This window comes from Nyctereutes procyonoides, unplaced genomic scaffold (assembly GCF_905146905.1).
Source record: "Nyctereutes procyonoides isolate TBG_1078 unplaced genomic scaffold, NYPRO_anot_genome, whole genome shotgun sequence".
Lineage (NCBI taxonomy): Eukaryota > Metazoa > Chordata > Mammalia > Carnivora > Canidae > Nyctereutes > Nyctereutes procyonoides.
The window spans coordinates 27,537,991-27,555,158 of record NW_026575160.1 but is presented as its reverse complement, the minus strand read 5'-3'; the positions used below and the strand labels follow the sequence as shown (position 1 = coordinate 27,555,158).

Genomic DNA, 17,168 nt, shown 5'->3' with positions numbered 1-17,168 from the left:
ATAGAGTAAGATTTTCAATTCATTTCTGCATTACTCCTGAACTCTCTTTTTATTAAGTATCTATTTAAATATAGGAGGAAATAAAAAGGTGGTGGGTGGGGAGAAAACATAGTAGCCAACCTCTGCTTTAGTTTAGCTGTGCTGGAAATTATTGAATGGGAATGCCAAATAAAATAACTACATCAAAATTGCTTAGGTAATCATTTCTAATTTGGTTTAAGAAATATTTCTCACTTTCAATTATTCTGAGAACAGATGTTTCTTTTAAAGCCATTTGTACTGGCATGACATTGTGAATCAATGCTATTTTGGCCCATCAGTGATGGCAAGATATATATCATAGCATCGAGTAATCCATTTATCAGTGCCTCATCAGAAACCTGAGGTTTTAATGCATACTGCTTCAACAAGTTATTGTATGCTCAAAGACTCAGGAATCACTAATCAGAAAGTAGCTGAGTCTTTTTATTTTATTATTATTATTTTTTACACTCTACGTATCTCTGTATTTCATTAGATTGACTTCAATACTCTAGTATTTATCAAAGGGGTTGCAAAATGGGGCCTGAAGGCCAGAGCAGTGGAGAAAGAGGAGAAAGAAAAAGAAAACAGAAAAATGAAATAAAGAATGAAGGGAGGAAAGAGTGAGAAAAGGAGACAAAGAAAGAAATGGATATCTTCTACAGAAGGAAAATGAGCTCTCAAGTATTGTTTATTTCTAACCCTTCCTTCTTCCTTGCACCTTGTCCACCATATGCCTCTCTGCACTAGGAAGGTTTAGGGTTTGAGCTTCCAGGCTGTGATATGCAAAATAACTATTGCAAGTAAGTATTAGAAATGAAATTAAAATAAACCCTGTAGAGAAAGAGCAAGATAAAAAAATAGGTAGACAAATCCTTAAAAAAAAAAATCACAATTTTACTAGAGAATACAAATAATACGGTTATTTGGCTTATTTTCTTTGCTCTCTGTATGTCTCTAAAGGAAAATTCATTATATTATTTCCTTTGTTTGAAAGATACAACCCCAGTTGCACTAATTCCATAAACCATGGATTTTAAGAGGAAGATGGACTAAATTCATATTAATTTCAACCTGGATAATTACTACAAAGGACCTATTAGAGAAGGTAAGATTATTAAAAATCATTATGCATTTACAGAATCTCAGATCCAAAACAATGATTAATTCTTTTCTTAAGATTCTATTTATTTATTCATGAGAGACAGAGAGGCAGAGACCCAGGCAGAGGGAGAACCAGATTTCCTGCAGGGAGCCTGATGCAGGACTCTATCCCAGGACCCCAGGATCACCACCCAGGCCAAAGGCAGACGCTCAACCACTGAGCCAGGTGCTTCCATATGATTAACTCTTATTCTTATGGTGCCCTGGATGAAGGGATGACAAACACTCAGCAGAATAATCCCCATTGGTTGGGCAGAGTCACATACAGTGTGACATAAGGACCTCTCATTCTTACTCCACCAGAATGGTCAGCCTTCAACTAGTCAGGCAGCTGGAAACAGAATGGGAAATCTCTGCCTGACGAACCCACACTGAGGATTCCTGAAAAAATGATTCAGTCATTTTATTTATTTATTTTTTTATTTATTTATTTATTTATTTATTTATTTATTTATTTATTTATTTAGGAGTGGGGAGGGGATAGAGGGAGAGGGAGAGAGAGAATCTTGAGCAGGCTCTACGCCCAGAGCAGGGCCTGATGGAAGGCTGAGATCATGACCTGAGCCTAAATCAGGAGTCAGATGCTTAACTGACTGAGCCGCTCACCCGGGCACCCCATTCATTTCCAATGTAAAGCATGGTTGAAAAAGGTGACCTTGTAATCAGATGGAACTTACATTAAACCCTGGGTCCTTGGGAAAGTTACCGAGCCTTTCCCGCTCTGTGATTCCTGATAGGTAAAAAGGGAAGAGCACTAACCAGTTCTGGGTTTAGGTGGAAACAAAATGACCAATCAGGGGAAAGTACCTGAAACACAGAACACGGCAGGAACGTGTACAAGTCAGTGGATCTGGAGGTAAAGAAAACAAGGTTTCCTTGGAACTTCTAGATGCCCCATAAAATACCTTTTTATCCTAGTGTGGTTGCTTATTAGTACAGATAATTGCAGGAAATATAGAAAAGGTATGGAATATGTCTTCTAGCTTCACTGTAGCTGGAAGGAAAGTTAGGACTTTTATGAGCTTTCCAACAATACCACAACCTAATATATAACAGCCAAATGAAAAATTTTCTCCTGACCTTATTTAAAATTTAGCTTCTATGACTGCTTTTTCAAAAAAAAATTTTATCACCCTTCAAAATACACTGGCTTCTCTACTTGCAAAATAGGCATATGCTTTATTTAAACTTCCCAGTATTTGTCCTACTGCCCATGCATGTTGCACCAAGATGCTTAACCAGCCCTGACAAGTATCAGTAGCAACTTCCTGGAGGGCAAGCATCACTCTGCTTAGCTGACTTAGCATTCTGCTTTACCTAGTACTGATATCTACTGAATCTTTAATATTTCAGTTATCACTGAAAATATTAAAACTTACAGTGAAGCCCTATAACCCACTGTCCTTTGGTCATGTTAATACATAGGTTTGTGTCTTTCTAAATTTTCCTAGAAGAAAAACAACAACAAAAATTCTTGTCACCACAGTATATCAAGTCATAAAATCTCTTTTCACGTATCCCTTAGGCCACATGAGTTGGTACTAACATCTGTGGTAAATTGTGGGTGGCAGGCAGTATTAGGTACTTACTGTAGAATTAATCCTCTCCTTTTTCTCTATGAAAAGGACCCGAACTTTGTCTAGTGTAAAAATACCCCGTTAAATGTAATCAGTTTTCCAAATTTAGCTTAAGCAATGCATGTTCATATGCTACTGTTTAAGCCAATGAGAAGGAAGTAGAAGCTACTGTGTAGGGTTTCTTGGAACATTTGTTCCTAAAGGGGGACTGATGCAGCAGGCCCACACTTATTTGTATTTTGTCATCCCCTTTTACCTGGAACATGGACATTATGCCTGGAGAAGGGGCAGCCGTCTTATGACTGTGAACATAAAGGCCACGCAGGGGCAGAGCAGGTGAAAAGAAACTCTGGTCTTTTGTGTCACCAGACTGATCTGGACTGCGTGTCTAAGAAGTTCATGTTTCCTAAGAAAAATAAATCTATATTTCTAAATAGAGCAGCTGATAAACTCCATAGAAACTTAGTATTTTAGTGGAAATACTCAAAATGCACATGATTAAAGCAACAGATATATACCCAACTTATAAAAGTTATATATCATACAGAAAGTATAGTTCCTTGACGACATTTGAAAGATCCTCACATGTCATTTGTAATCCTGTACCTTTCCAAATAAAGTTTTTTTTTTTGTGAAGATTTTATTTATTTATTCATGAGAGACACAGAGAGAGGTAGAGACACAGGCAGGGGGGGAAGCACACTCCTCACAGGGAGCCTGATATGGGACTCGATCCCCGGACCGGGGATCACGCCCTGAGCCAAAGGCAGATGCTCAACCACTGAGCCACCCAGGCATCCCCCAAATAAAGTTTTGTTAAGCAGACTTCTTATTTCCGGTTCCCTAGTAAAAGTATCACTGATATCTAGTACAGAATAATGAGACAGTAAATCTTATTCAAAAGAAACAGACTAAATAGGGGGAAAAGAGCTGATTGTAAGCAAAATACTAAGTGTATATAAAATTCATAAACCAGAAGATAAAATCAGGAAAGTATTTAAGATAAAAGGAGAAAGAATTCGTTGTTATTGTTAAATAAATACATTACACGTTATCAACACAGGAAAAGGAATCAGCCAAAGTATTATTCATGAACAGACTGCCTAACTAGAGCAAAGACAAGATATATTAGCAACGTGAGAGAGGGGTGGGTAATGTGACCTGAATCATGCAACTAATCTAATCACATAGCTGAATCTTTATAACTAATATATGTGGGATAACAAAATAGAAGTATGATCTGGGTTCTGGAAATACACATAGGGAAGGGATTATTTCCCTCTGAAGAGTCAGAGAAGACTTGAGGGAATAGGGCCTTAAAGTTTGTGTACAGAGTTTGACAACTAGATAACAGGGGGTGGGGGGGAATGACCTTCTAAATTAGATGGTGAAATAGGAAAAAAAAGTGAGTCGGTGTCAAAGTTCTTTCAATTTTAAAAAATTTCTTAAAAGAATAATTGATTGACTTGAGAGACAGAGCCACATAGAGGGAGAAGGAGAGGGAGAAGCAGACTCCCCACTAAGCAAGGGGGCAGTTGTGGGGCTCAATCCCAGGACCCTGGGATCATGACCTGAGCTGAAGGCAGATGCTTAACCAAATGAGCCACCCAGGTGCCTCTCAGCCCCTCAAAGTTCTTTTAGTTCATGGTGCCCTGGAAAGTGCCTAGTATATGAGAAACAACCTGTAAACATTTGTGAATGAATGAATAAATAAATCCATGGCACACTTAGTAAGCAGTAAGGAGTAAGTCATGGTTGTAATGTATCAGGTATATGTTGATGTACAGCCTTTTGTGCCACGGTGAGAGGTTGAAGAAAAGGGCAATTTTCACAGTAGGGCAGAGGAATATGGCCCATTCAGATTAGAAGGGTTTATACCTGGAGATTATAAACACAATCAAGCAAAGTTGATGAAAACATCAACTGGATAAGGGTAGGGAGGGATAAATAACTTCAGTTGCAAACCAACTTAATCTGGGTTGAACTGTCCCAGTGTGTAACTGAAAAAACATACCTGGAACCTCAGAGGAAGGAGGAACTTGATTATAGACTAGCCCTGGTCAATGGACACCACAGATTTACACAAAATGTACTGTGTGCCAGACACTGGAAATGTGAAGACGAATAAGACAGTCTGGGCCTTCAAGGAACATAGAGTAATTACGATTCAGTGTGATACATACAAGAATGGGAGTAGGGACACGACATAGAAGTAATGTATAGAAAGGAATAATTAATTCTACATGGTGTATGTGTGGCAGGAGGAGGTATCAAAAGAGACTTCACAGAGTGGCTGACAATGGGAACGTTAAAGCTACCCAGAAGTTTTCTAGATGAAGGTGGAGAAGCGCCTATTGAGAAAAGAAAGGCAGGGTCAGCTTTGTGGAGATGTAAAGCAAAGTTAGAGAAATTGCTGCTCATATAATATGTAAAAAGTACGTGGTGAACCATGAGATCAGCATCCCGGGGCCATTGCAGCAGCCAGCTATCTTTGAAGCCAATGAGGCTTTTCCTTAAGGTCTCTAACATGGAAAGGGAGGCCAATTAGGCAAGGTCGGTCTGTACTGAGGACTTCAGAAAGCAGATATTATTTTTATTTTTTAGATTTTTAAAATTTGTTTTGAGAGTGAGTGCCCAAATGAGCAGGAGAGGGGCAGAGAGAGAGACAGAATTTCAGGCTGAATCCACGCTGAACGTGGAGCCCAACGTGGGCTCGCTATCACAATCCTGAGATTGTGGCCCTAGACGAAGTCAAGAGTTGGAAGTTTAACCAACTGAGCTACCCAGGTGCCCTCCAGATATTATTTTTTTTAAAATCAAAGATAAGAAGAGAATGAGTTCATCAGTGATGATGATTTTACTGACTGACAGTACTGATGAGAACCAATTGAAAGTCAAAAGTAAAATTCTGACGATATTGTTGGAAATGATCCTGGAAAAAATAGAGAGAGACATCTCAAGAAACCTAATCAGGGGTTTTTAATTAGCTCTGATTTAAAGATACATACACACAAACACACATAAAAAAAGCAAACAAAGAAAAAAAAACAGAACAGAGATTCAAAGAGTGCTAAATCTGGCAGGAGCATGAAGTATCAGTAGTCTAGCTTTTTCTTTTTTTTTAATTTTTTTTTATTTATTTACGATAGTCATACAGAGAGAGAGAGAGAGGCAGAGACACAGGCAGAGGGAGAAGCAGGCTCCATGCACTGGGAGCCTGATGTGGGATTCGATCCTGGGTCTCCAGGATCGTGCCCTGGGCCAAAGGCAGGCGCCAAACCGCTGCGCCACCCAGGGATCCCAGTAGTCTAGCTTTTTCATTGTGTAGGTTGGAGAATAGATTCCCAGAGGGGAAAAATGACACCGTATATTAATAAGAGAATTCAGATTCAGTACTTTTTTACTACAGGGACCCACTGTTGCAGAAGAGAGTCCTGCATACTACTCTGCAGACCAGTTGTATTAGAATCTTCTGGATAGTGTAAAATATTTTCATTTTCCAAAATCCCATCCCCCACAAAGTTTTAGCCAATGGTCTGGGGTGGACTCTAAATTCTCCATTTTTTAAAGGTTTTCATGCAGTCTCTGGGATTTGAAAACCATTGGCCTAAATGAGCTCTTAAGACTATGTAGGAAAAAAAAAAAAGAGTATGTAGGAGACTAATGATGGTTACTGACTAAGGGAAATATATTCACCTGTAATAAAGAGAAAACCTGCAATGATACCCTAGTTTTTTGAGAAACTGAACCTTTAATCATATTTTAATCACTAATTAATATGTTTTAAATGTCTATAACATGCCTGGTTATATGGGAAGAGAAGAGGAATATGAAAAGAATTAGTTTATTCTTTGCATTTTTTTTAAGAGATCCTATTGAAGAATTTACTAGAGTTTTTCTGTGAAACAATAGATTTTCCTCACGTCAGCACATTGTAATGTTGTGTGTTTCTTGGTTCATCACATGAGAACTTGTGGTAGCACTCACAGCGGAAGATATCAAGGTGGCAGCCTTTACAGCAGTGTGAGCGTTAGCATTAGAAGTGTAAGAATTTATATACTGTGCAAAGGAATTTTCTGTCTATTTTGTGCTATCAAAATGTTTACCCACTAGGTACCACCTGTTCTATGTCTATGCTGATAAAACTACAAAAATCGGCATGATTAAACAACAAAGCCTTTAAAAAAAGTCACCACCAAATACCTTTAGGTAAGCCGGATGTGATTCAACTATGAACTGAATGTAAACAGAGACTCTCTCATTTCAGGGATAAAATATTAAGCTCAGAATGCGTGGGCCAAACAGTCAACCAGCCATGGTCATTAAAATAAAGCTTCTACTCATCTACTAAACTTCGAAGAGGTCTTTTCATTCCCAAGACACTGCCTTCCTCGATGCCTTTAAAAACCTTCCAGGCAACTTTTACTCTGAAAGAGTACACCAGGTCATTTATTAATGTCACTGAGATTTCAATTAACGAGAAGGAAATGTTAATATTAATACCGAGTGCCTTTTTAATTCTTCAAATAAAATATCAGCAAATAAGGTGGGGAAACTTGTTCACTCTGGATTCTTCCTCATTTAGCTATCATGCAAGATCTAGTAGAGTGAACTCTTAAAGTTCACAGATGTTGGGATTGGCTTGATTATTTTGAAATGGACAAGTTCTAAAGTTCCAGGCATTATACTTCTGTAATTTTTCAGGCCTTGGAACTGAATCAAGTGTGGTGGAGGGAGGCTGAGGGAGTCTTGAGATTGCGGACTTCTCACATACATAAATTAACTGCTTGGTTGTTCTCTACCTGTTCTCATTGATATAGGACAACGTGTGATGTTTAAAAAAAAAGTATCTTAAAAAAATGAGATTAGTCAAGAGGTCAATTTTATTGAAAGTTGAAAGCTGTTAACTCACGCGACACATGGTGGGTGATTATGGTAGCTAGATTCAGAATAAGAATAGCACTGGGAAGGAGGCCTGCATAGATCTCTCCATATTTTTGAACTGGGAATTTCTTGAGTTTGAGGGTTCATGAAGATCTCAGGATGCATACCTTGTGAATGTCAAGGGTCTACTATAATTAGTTCTCATGAGTGGTTTCTTCCTCATCTAATCACAGAACATAATTTTCATCTTAAAAAATCTACTATACTATAGCAATTTATTAATATTTATTAAGTGCCTTTGGGAAAAGTAACTTAGTGCCCAGCCATAATTTAACTTAAAACGTGTTAGATTCTTATAATGAGCTTATATGATTTTCATATTAAGGTAGGGTGACTTAAATATTTTTGAAAGAACAATTCATTATACTTCTGTTTGATCATTTCAAATGCTGTGCTTCCAAATTCAGTGTTATTTAAATAATTCCAATCAGCACAACCTGCAATCTCCATGAAAAACTGGCCATTTTAACAGAACTCTTCCAGGCAATTCTAGTTTGAATATTCACCTCTCAATGAGTTTTCTGGGAAATCGGACAAAAGGATTTAAAGAATGATGGCAACAATTCTCAGGATGACTTTTAAAGAGCCATCTATAAACGTTATTAGAACAAGAATTCTAGAACTAAATGAAATGCCCCAGGGTTCTAGGTCCTTCTAAGTAGCTGAGATATTTAAGAGCAGAGTTACTTTCATACTAAAACTACAACTTAAAAAAGCATAATGGAAACTTTTCTTGGGTCAAGATAAGAACTAAATATCAGACACCGGATTGTAAGAGGCAGCACAGTTTTCCTATTTTGTTGGTAAGATGATATGCTAGGATATCTTTTGGGTTCAAGATAGAATCAAGTGATTACCGGGGCATTTAAAGTTACTCTTTTCTCAACATATGACTGAAGGGACAGAGATTAAGCAAAATAGACAAGATTCCATGATGAGAGAAAAGAACAAGATAATAAAGGAAGAAAGAGTATAGTAGAAAAGGTGAAGGTAGCAGAGAAATTTTAAGGAGACCAACTGGAAATGTAGAATGCAGGATGATAGAAATGTATGAATAGAATCCACCGAGGAAACACAAGGAATCTTAAATGTAAGTGAATTTCAAAATAATTTCACTTTCTGTCTTTAATCATGTACTCACGCTGTTCATTTTGTCATTCAATTTAGCTTGTACAACACCTCCAAACATCTTAAGATAAAATTCGCAGCCTAAGTCTTAAATCCTATGGAGAGCTCCCTTAACAATATTAATGTTCTATTTCTTTCTTCCTCTCACTTTAGTTAAGATAGAGAAGTCAAGGGAATATGTTCTTAGAATCCTAATGGATTACACAATGAAACACGTGCTTGGGTAAAATTTAACCTCCTAGAAAGCAGTTTTCTTCCAGATTTAATTTATGGGAACTCAGTATTAGATATGCAATATACATTTACTTATACAATTAGAGACACAGCAATCTGAGAAACAGAAGTACATTTACTAATTCTCAATTTTCTATTTAATGTTCATGTTAAAGTAAATCCCCCCATTTTGGGGGATCTCAATTTTCTATTTAATGTTCATGTTAAAGTAAATCCCCCCATTTTTGGGGATCATTTTAGTATAGCAGATCCTAAGGGTTACTGGTAGATGACAAAGAAAGAGGCGGCTTAAAAATCACCAGCGTTTCAGTTTAACATTGAATGTATGAAAATGCTCAACCTCACGAACATTGCTTAATATGGTTGACAAACTCCATCTTTTAAAAACTCTTCCATTCCTTGAACTTCCTTGATATGTTAAATGGTAATTTGGTTCTTCTTTCCCTCTCTTTTTTTTCTCTGCTTCTTTCTCTTCTTGCCTCTAAAAAATATGGACGTTACTGAGCTCCTCTTGGTAAATCATCTTTTCCAGAAATCTTCTCCTCTCTTATGGATTCATTTATCACTTCTGGATTATTTCACAAATATTCCTCTCTGGCTATATATAACCTCTGTCAAGTTCTAATTTTCTAAATGTTTGCTACCTCAACTTACTTTTCTTGCTACCACCTCAGACTCAGCATGTCTAGGGCTCAATTCATCATGTGTCTATTTAAGTAACTTTTAAAAAGTTTATCCTTAATTCAGATCCCTCACAATTCTCCTCCCCAATAACATCCTCCAAATGCTCCACTGTTGACTAGATCTTCACAAAACACTGCTTTGATCATATCACTTGCTTATGAAAAACCTTTAAAGCCCCTGCTACCCTTACATACTTGTTACCTTGACATTTAGGGCTCATACCATCTATACAAGTATTTACTGAGCTCTTTTATTCACGAGGTATTGTTAGGCACTAGAGATGAGCAGGACATTCATGGTCCCTGCTGACATAGAGCTCACAGTCTAGTAGGAAAGACAAACATTAAAATATAAGTTTATGTGGGGCAAGTGTGAAATATCGGTGTTGTGGGGACCTCTAGCAGGGGGAGATACTTGAATAATAGCTGGAATACTCACTACTGCTTTCTTATAAATTAGGCATACATGGTGAATAGTGAAAACTATGGCCAAATAAAAGGAAAGATATTATAGAATATTTGTCATAACCTTGGATTATATATCAATTTTATGGAGCTGATCATAATGGGAATTATTTAATTCACTCTATGTACAAGAATTTATAGTACTTTATATAATATTCTTTTTTAGTTTTCATAACAATCTTGCAACATGGGTATCCTTATTCCCTTTTTAGAGATGAGGTAAAAGCCTTGAAGAGATAGACTCCAAGGACTCTACCTAAAGTCCTAATAATTAAGTAACGGCAAGGTAGGCTTCAGATTCAAAACACATATTCTTTCTCCTACATGCCATGAATGGATCATACACAAGTTTTCCACACAAACATACTTAGCAATGGTGGACTGGACATCCTAGGGCCTCCTCCACAGGGTGTCAGCCTTGAGCAGCTGGCCACAGGTGGCAACATCACAATATTTTGAGGAAGATTTTATTCTGTAACATTCTTGTAAAACTGCTTATTTCATGCTGCCTTTTAAGAAATGTTCTCTATCGTAATGGGAAAATTAGGACTACACAAGGCATAGGCAGTCCTTGTGAATAGTTTTTAAGTTAAACTCCTTTAAAATTTATTATTTATGATATAAAAACAGTGTATTAGACTTAATGCTTAACTTTTGGATACACAGAAAATATAGATAAAAAATCTTCTTAAATTTTCCGCGTCACAATAAATTTACTCAAATGCACATTGCAAATTTCCTTATGCTACTTTCAGTATTTGAAACAAAATGTGTTTTAGCTGTTCTCTAATTCTTACATATTAGAAATCAGAAATTATGTTGAAAAGGAAATATTCAATATTATTCTTTACCACTGCATGCATGAACTTTTAAGATTTCCTAAAACATATTTGTTAATGTCTAATTCTATATCTACAGTTAGTATTTTCTCCCAAAATATGTATTTCATTATTTCTTTTTATACTTTATTCTTGATTTTTTCCTAGAATATAAATTTTAGAAGTGCTGATTAGTTTACTAAAGAATTTCTTGTTTTGTCTGCAGATGTTAATTTTAGCATTTTGGACTGAAGAAGTAGAGAAAGGTAGAAATTCACTAAACTGTATTATTATCACAACCTATTTTAATGTAGATTATTAAAGTAAATACATAGGTAAAGTAATTCTTTATGTAGCTTATATTTCTCTTAAAATTATTTGTAAAACTACTTCAAGGCATTAAACAGAACAAAGTTTCCTCAGATATTGTACAAAATGATACTTGCACAGTGGTTTCCATGTATATGGGATTTAATTCTTTGATTCCAAAACATTATTTTTAGCTATGGTACGTTAATAAAAAAAAAGTGCTTTGTAACTGAAAACAAACAAACATACTCCTTAACTCATAAGCTAATACTCAAGATACGGCTACTCCTAAAAAAATTAAGATGCCTATAACTTACTTCAAAAAGAATCTGTAAGCACAGATTATAATATTTCGCCAATCAGCCCAATGTCTATTTTAGAAGTGCTACGTGGCTTCCTTAAACGTTTATAACTAGTTTGTGGCAGAGTCAGAATAACACCCCTAAGTTTAACTCACTTTGGCTTTTTATTTTTCCATTCTTGAACTGTTTAGCACAGTTATTAAAAAATATTTAATTACCTATTGGCAAAGAGAAGCTTATATTAGATATTAACCTACGATGAAGGAAGTGATTACAGTACTATATACTAATATTAATCTAAGATAGCAAAGCAATGTCATTTACCTTAAATTTACGTCTCTGCTCTGCACAGCTGTTGAAGAACCACAAGTCTGTCTCATGGCTGTAAATGTAACAAGAACAATAATGCGACCAATTTTCATACCTAAACTAAATTAAGTAGATTTGTCATAGGCTAGAAAACTGATACTGTATTTTACAAAAGAAAATTTTAATTTACAGATTATGGAAGTGTGCATGTGTGCATATGCATATACAAATGTGTGTCTGTGTGTGGGTGGGCATGTATGCTTTTAAAAACAGTAAAAGAAGTTTACTCTTTTTATTTTTTATTTTTTATTTATTTATTTTTTTGGGAAAGTTTACTCTTTTTAATCTGGAAATTAGTTTCATGAAATTGAAAGCATTACTTACTCTCTTTGGCTAACTTTTCTTTTTATGGATCACTATGGGTATACTATGTCTAGGAACTGCTATGAGTGGATATAAATAAATATCACAAATCAAGAGAAGAGGCTGTCTTCAGCTGTTATATATGTTTTCTGGGGTGCATAGTAAGCATGTAAAGAAGAAACATCTGGTAATGCTTAGGTTAATATCAGGTCCCATTTGCATCACAATCTTTATATATTATTCATCAATATGTCATTAATCAATGTACCTAATGATTGGACCTACTCAATTGGTGCTTTATGTAATGAATAGAAAATGTAAACATGTTTCAAATACATATATTCAGATATCTATACATGAAAGCGAAATTACTACTACAATTGGTACTCAAGCCTGTCAGATGTGATTTTTTTCTTTCCATTTTGTATTAGATAGGCTAATATCTATGCCATCTGTAACACAAAACTCTGAAAAAAATTAAATGAAAAAATAATAGTAAATAAATACTAGTCTGCTAGAAATAGAATCTTTACCATGTCACACTTCAAATCTGGCTACCATTTTTCAACATTTAAAATAAATCAGTTGTGTGTAACAAGACCTAATATTGTTCTTGTGACTTGAGCCATCAAAACAGATTTTTAAAAAAATCTGTATTTTTTCAAACTTTATAAAATAGTTCTCCATCAAAACTATATTTTAAAATGAAAAAACACACGCTCTTTTTTTGTTCTTCTAACAATGTGTTGTGTCTGATAAAGCACAAACCACCATGATCTATTGCTTATGCACCAAATACCTAGCCTTTACAAGTTCATATTTTGAAACGTGTTCAATTATCTTTATGAATTTTAAGAGATAATTTATACAAATTCTACTTTGAAAGATTGGTTAAATTCTTAGTTAAGTAGAAAAAGAACTGATTGTGAGAAAATCATAAGAGATTTAAAGTGTTAATTTCATATTAAATGGTTAAGATTTTTAAGAAAAAATATTCAACCCTTTTCTTTAACATAAGTGGCTAGTAGTGCAACTCACATTAAATGGCATTTGCAGATGTAAGGATAAGCATTACCTAATATCCTCATTTAACAACATATGAAACCTAGTATAGAATGCTGTTAGGTTTTAAACACAATCCCAGTATGTTTATAGTTGCTAAACTTATTAAATACTATGAAATACTAACTTTAGCCTCACATTATATTAATCACAGTATATATTTTGATGAAGAGATAAGTCTTCATTCGTTATTTCTCAATTCTCATTCATAAAAACCAACTTTTCATTCCTATGACTTTCTGGCATTTGACTTGATTAAAATACAAAATAATAAAAAAACTACAGTTTTATAATTTATACAATGGAGATACATTCGTATTAATAGGCATCATAAAACACTAAATATAAGTGACACAAGAAAAGTCTTAGTAGTAATGGTTAGCACCTGAAATTTAAAAGGTATTTAAATTGCTTTCAATCACCCTTTCACAATAAAATAACAAAATTGAGGACTTCTCAAAATTTTATTTACACAACATCTGGTACATGAGCGACAATTTCTGATTTTAGAGTCATTAATATTCCTACCATATGTGTGTGTTATCTAAGAAAAATTATGTATATTTTAAACAAAGTATCAAATCTTGCCTTCCAATGCAACAACAAAACAAAACAAAAGCAGAAAGAGAGAAGAGAAAGAAGAAGAAAGAAAGAGAAGAAAGGAAAGAAAGGAAAGAAAGAGAAGAAAGAAGAGAAAGAAAGAAAGAAAGAAAGAAAGAAAGAAAGAGAAAGAAAGAGAAAGAGAAGAAAGAAAGAGAAAGACCTAAACCCAGCCATTCTTTCCAGAGATGCCCTGGTAACCAGAATAAAGAAACTTCTACTGGACTTAGCTTTGGGGAGGAAGGAACAACTATTTTGTCTATTTTGTCGAGACATGTTAAAACAGAATTAGGACGATATGTAGTGTTTTTCCCAATAGTCGAAACAATCAGTTCCTACCTTTGGCTTATGCTGCCAGCATTTAAACCTCCTTTGCTATATACCAACAACAGTGAAAAACTCCCACTCTGAAGTCACAGTGAGGGAAACATTTCATTTGCCATCTTCTGTGACTTTTATGTAAGTTTTTCTCTGCCATGCAAATATATGGCAAGGCTGTCATGGAATAAGACAATTCGATGGAAAGACTCCAATCACTGTCATTACTTGGGGAGAGATGATGGTGAGGAAAGTGTGTCGCCATAAAATTACTGATTAGTTTAAACAACAGAGTGTAAAATTTATTTTTAAAAAAATTAATATGAATCTTAAACTCAGGCTGATTCAACAAAACTTTTGCAATCATGGCAGACATTTGAACTTTAGACTATTGGAACACATCCCCTCTCCACAAGTCCTCCTTCTTCCCACCCACCTCCCGCAAATGGGTCTGCTCCCGAGAATATACATTCTCATCTCAAATTTGTCTAGGGACCAAAAATTTAATCCAGCTTTTACATAATAAGTAGTTTCTGGATTGTGTAGATCAGTAGCCTATAATTCTCTGTCATACATACTAAACTTCAGGAGGCCATCATATAAGACTTAGTTACTAACATCTGGGAGTACACCTGAAAATGAAAATAGACACCTAGGCCAGAAAAAATTCCAAGACTGTTTTGGTAAAATAAAGCAACAAGGAAGATGCTTACTGTTTTTCAAACTAAGCTTACCTTATCAGATGTGTACGTAACACATGATTCAGGAAAAACCACTGCTTATCTTTCAACAGAGCTGATAGACATTTTGAAAGATGTTTTATGTAACCTCAGATCCTACCTACCACACATTTAATAATTACACCCTAAAAATGTTTCTTCCCCCCAAACAATGTCCTATGTGCTCTGGGTAGGATTATACAAAACAATGGTTATATTACATAACAAAAAGTTACTTTAAAGGACATACATACTATCAGTTTCACAAGACAAACATAGGGAATAAGGACAACAAACTCCAGAATGTGTTTTTATAACTGTAGCAACAGCAATAACTCCTTGGCAAACTCAAACAGTTTTTTTGGCAACTCTGGAGGTTTTCTGCATTTGTCACTTGGATACAACTGCGGAGGGTTGTCTAAGACTGCTTTGTCTCCTTCCATACCATCTTACTATGGCTTTGCTTTTAAGGAAGAAATTTCACATTTTACTTTAACTTGTTTGTGAGTAAAATTCCGTTAAAATCCCACAAGGGAATTTTATACAAAACTTCTTATGCCTACGTATACCAAATGTGGTTTCTATATAATTTTTGTAATAAGTAACCTTGTAGACTTTTGAAATCTATGGGAGCAGAAATTTTTTTCCCTTTCAAGAAGATAAAATGAGCTCTCCTTTTGAATTGAAATTACCGAAATATGCAAATGTAAAAATTTCTGAATGTATACAACTGGGTCTATACATCTGTTATCATAATGAACATCTTTTAAAATAAGATTCCCAAGGACAAGAATGCTTTACTAACCTGCAGTGGTCTCTGTTTATCACTGCTCTTAGGAGATTTCAATCCACTTGTTTGCTGCTGTAAGAGAAGTTGTCTCGCTGCTTGGAGAGCCTAGAAGTAAAAAGGGAACAATATCTAATACTTTGTTGAAAGGTAAATTGATTATCAATAATTGATTATTCCCTGGTTAATAGTAAAAGTCTTCAATGTATGAGAACCCGTTTCTCATCCTCCCTTCTAGAGAGAATTATTAAAGATCTATTGTGAAATAAAAATTCCACATAGCACACATATACAACTTTACTTAAAGTCATGGAGATACATGTAATCCTGTAGGAAATAAAGTTAATTTGCTTAAAGTGCTTAAAGAGGAAAAAAATCATAAACTGCATCAATAACCTCATTTCCACAAGGAACTTGTCTTTGAGTGTTCAACTAAAATGCCCACTCCCTTTTAAATTATCATTCAATTTGCATTTTCATATTACAATTTTGAAGCAAAAGCAGTAGACTTCAAGTGTTACCGGAAGCTGTAATTAAATTTGACAAATCAACATCAGATTATCTTGAAAGTGAATTAATAAGGATTTTCACTAAAGATTAAAAACACTTTTTTTGTACTTACAATTCAAGGGGAAACCTCTCCTTTGACAAAATAAAGTGCAGTTTTAATGCCAAATAAAATTGAGTGGTTTTCATTTGCATTCTTAGCAAAATCAGAGAACAAAGAAATTACCACTCAACCAATCAGGTTTGTTTCTATGTGTGACAAAATACCAATCAAAATAGAAGATGTTTTCATTTATTTTTATGGTTTTTTTTCCCAATTCAGGAAAATAAAACTTAACATAAGAAATGAATGTAAGCATTTCTTTTACAGAAGGAGGCACAGTTTGGTGAGTGTATTATATAAACTTATAGAAAAATCAGTGCCATAAAAATACATATTGAGATGTTTTAAATGTAGCAGTGTAAATAGGAAAAAAAGAACTTTTTAAGAGACTCTACTTTGCAAACTCATTTTTCCTCTCAATAACTGAGTTCAATGAACACTAATGATGAAATTTTTCAACACATACAACTAAAATAAATCATTGCCCTACTCTGTTATTCAGTGTTTTTAGAATATGAGGTAAATTTTTCATGATGAGAGAAATATCTTAGATCAATATTCTACTATAATAATTGAGATTCTAAGCTGATAAAAAGTACAATTTTGATTGGAATCAATGATCTGGTTTTTAAGAGAGTTTCTAGTATCCATGACAACAGTTGCTTTGACAAGATGTGCATATGGCATTACACTGCCAGCTGGTGTGAACAATGTTTGAACTACTGCATTGAGATGCTGAGCAAACAGAAAAAGTT

At 34.9% G+C, this 17,168-nt stretch overlaps 1 protein-coding gene across 10 annotated transcripts in view; it reads right to left on the bottom strand.

Annotated features, from left to right (window-relative positions):
- FOXP2 (forkhead box P2) overlaps positions 1 to 17,168 on the bottom strand; it is a 560,309-nt gene that overhangs the window by 136,624 nt on the left and 406,517 nt on the right. For all 10 annotated transcript variants that reach the window (XM_055314791.1, XM_055314793.1, XM_055314790.1 and 7 more), the window contains one exon: positions 15,822 to 15,911. In XM_055314791.1, coding sequence (XP_055170766.1) covers positions 15,822 to 15,911 — 90 coding nt within the window. The remainder of the gene's footprint in view (positions 1 to 15,821; positions 15,912 to 17,168) is intronic.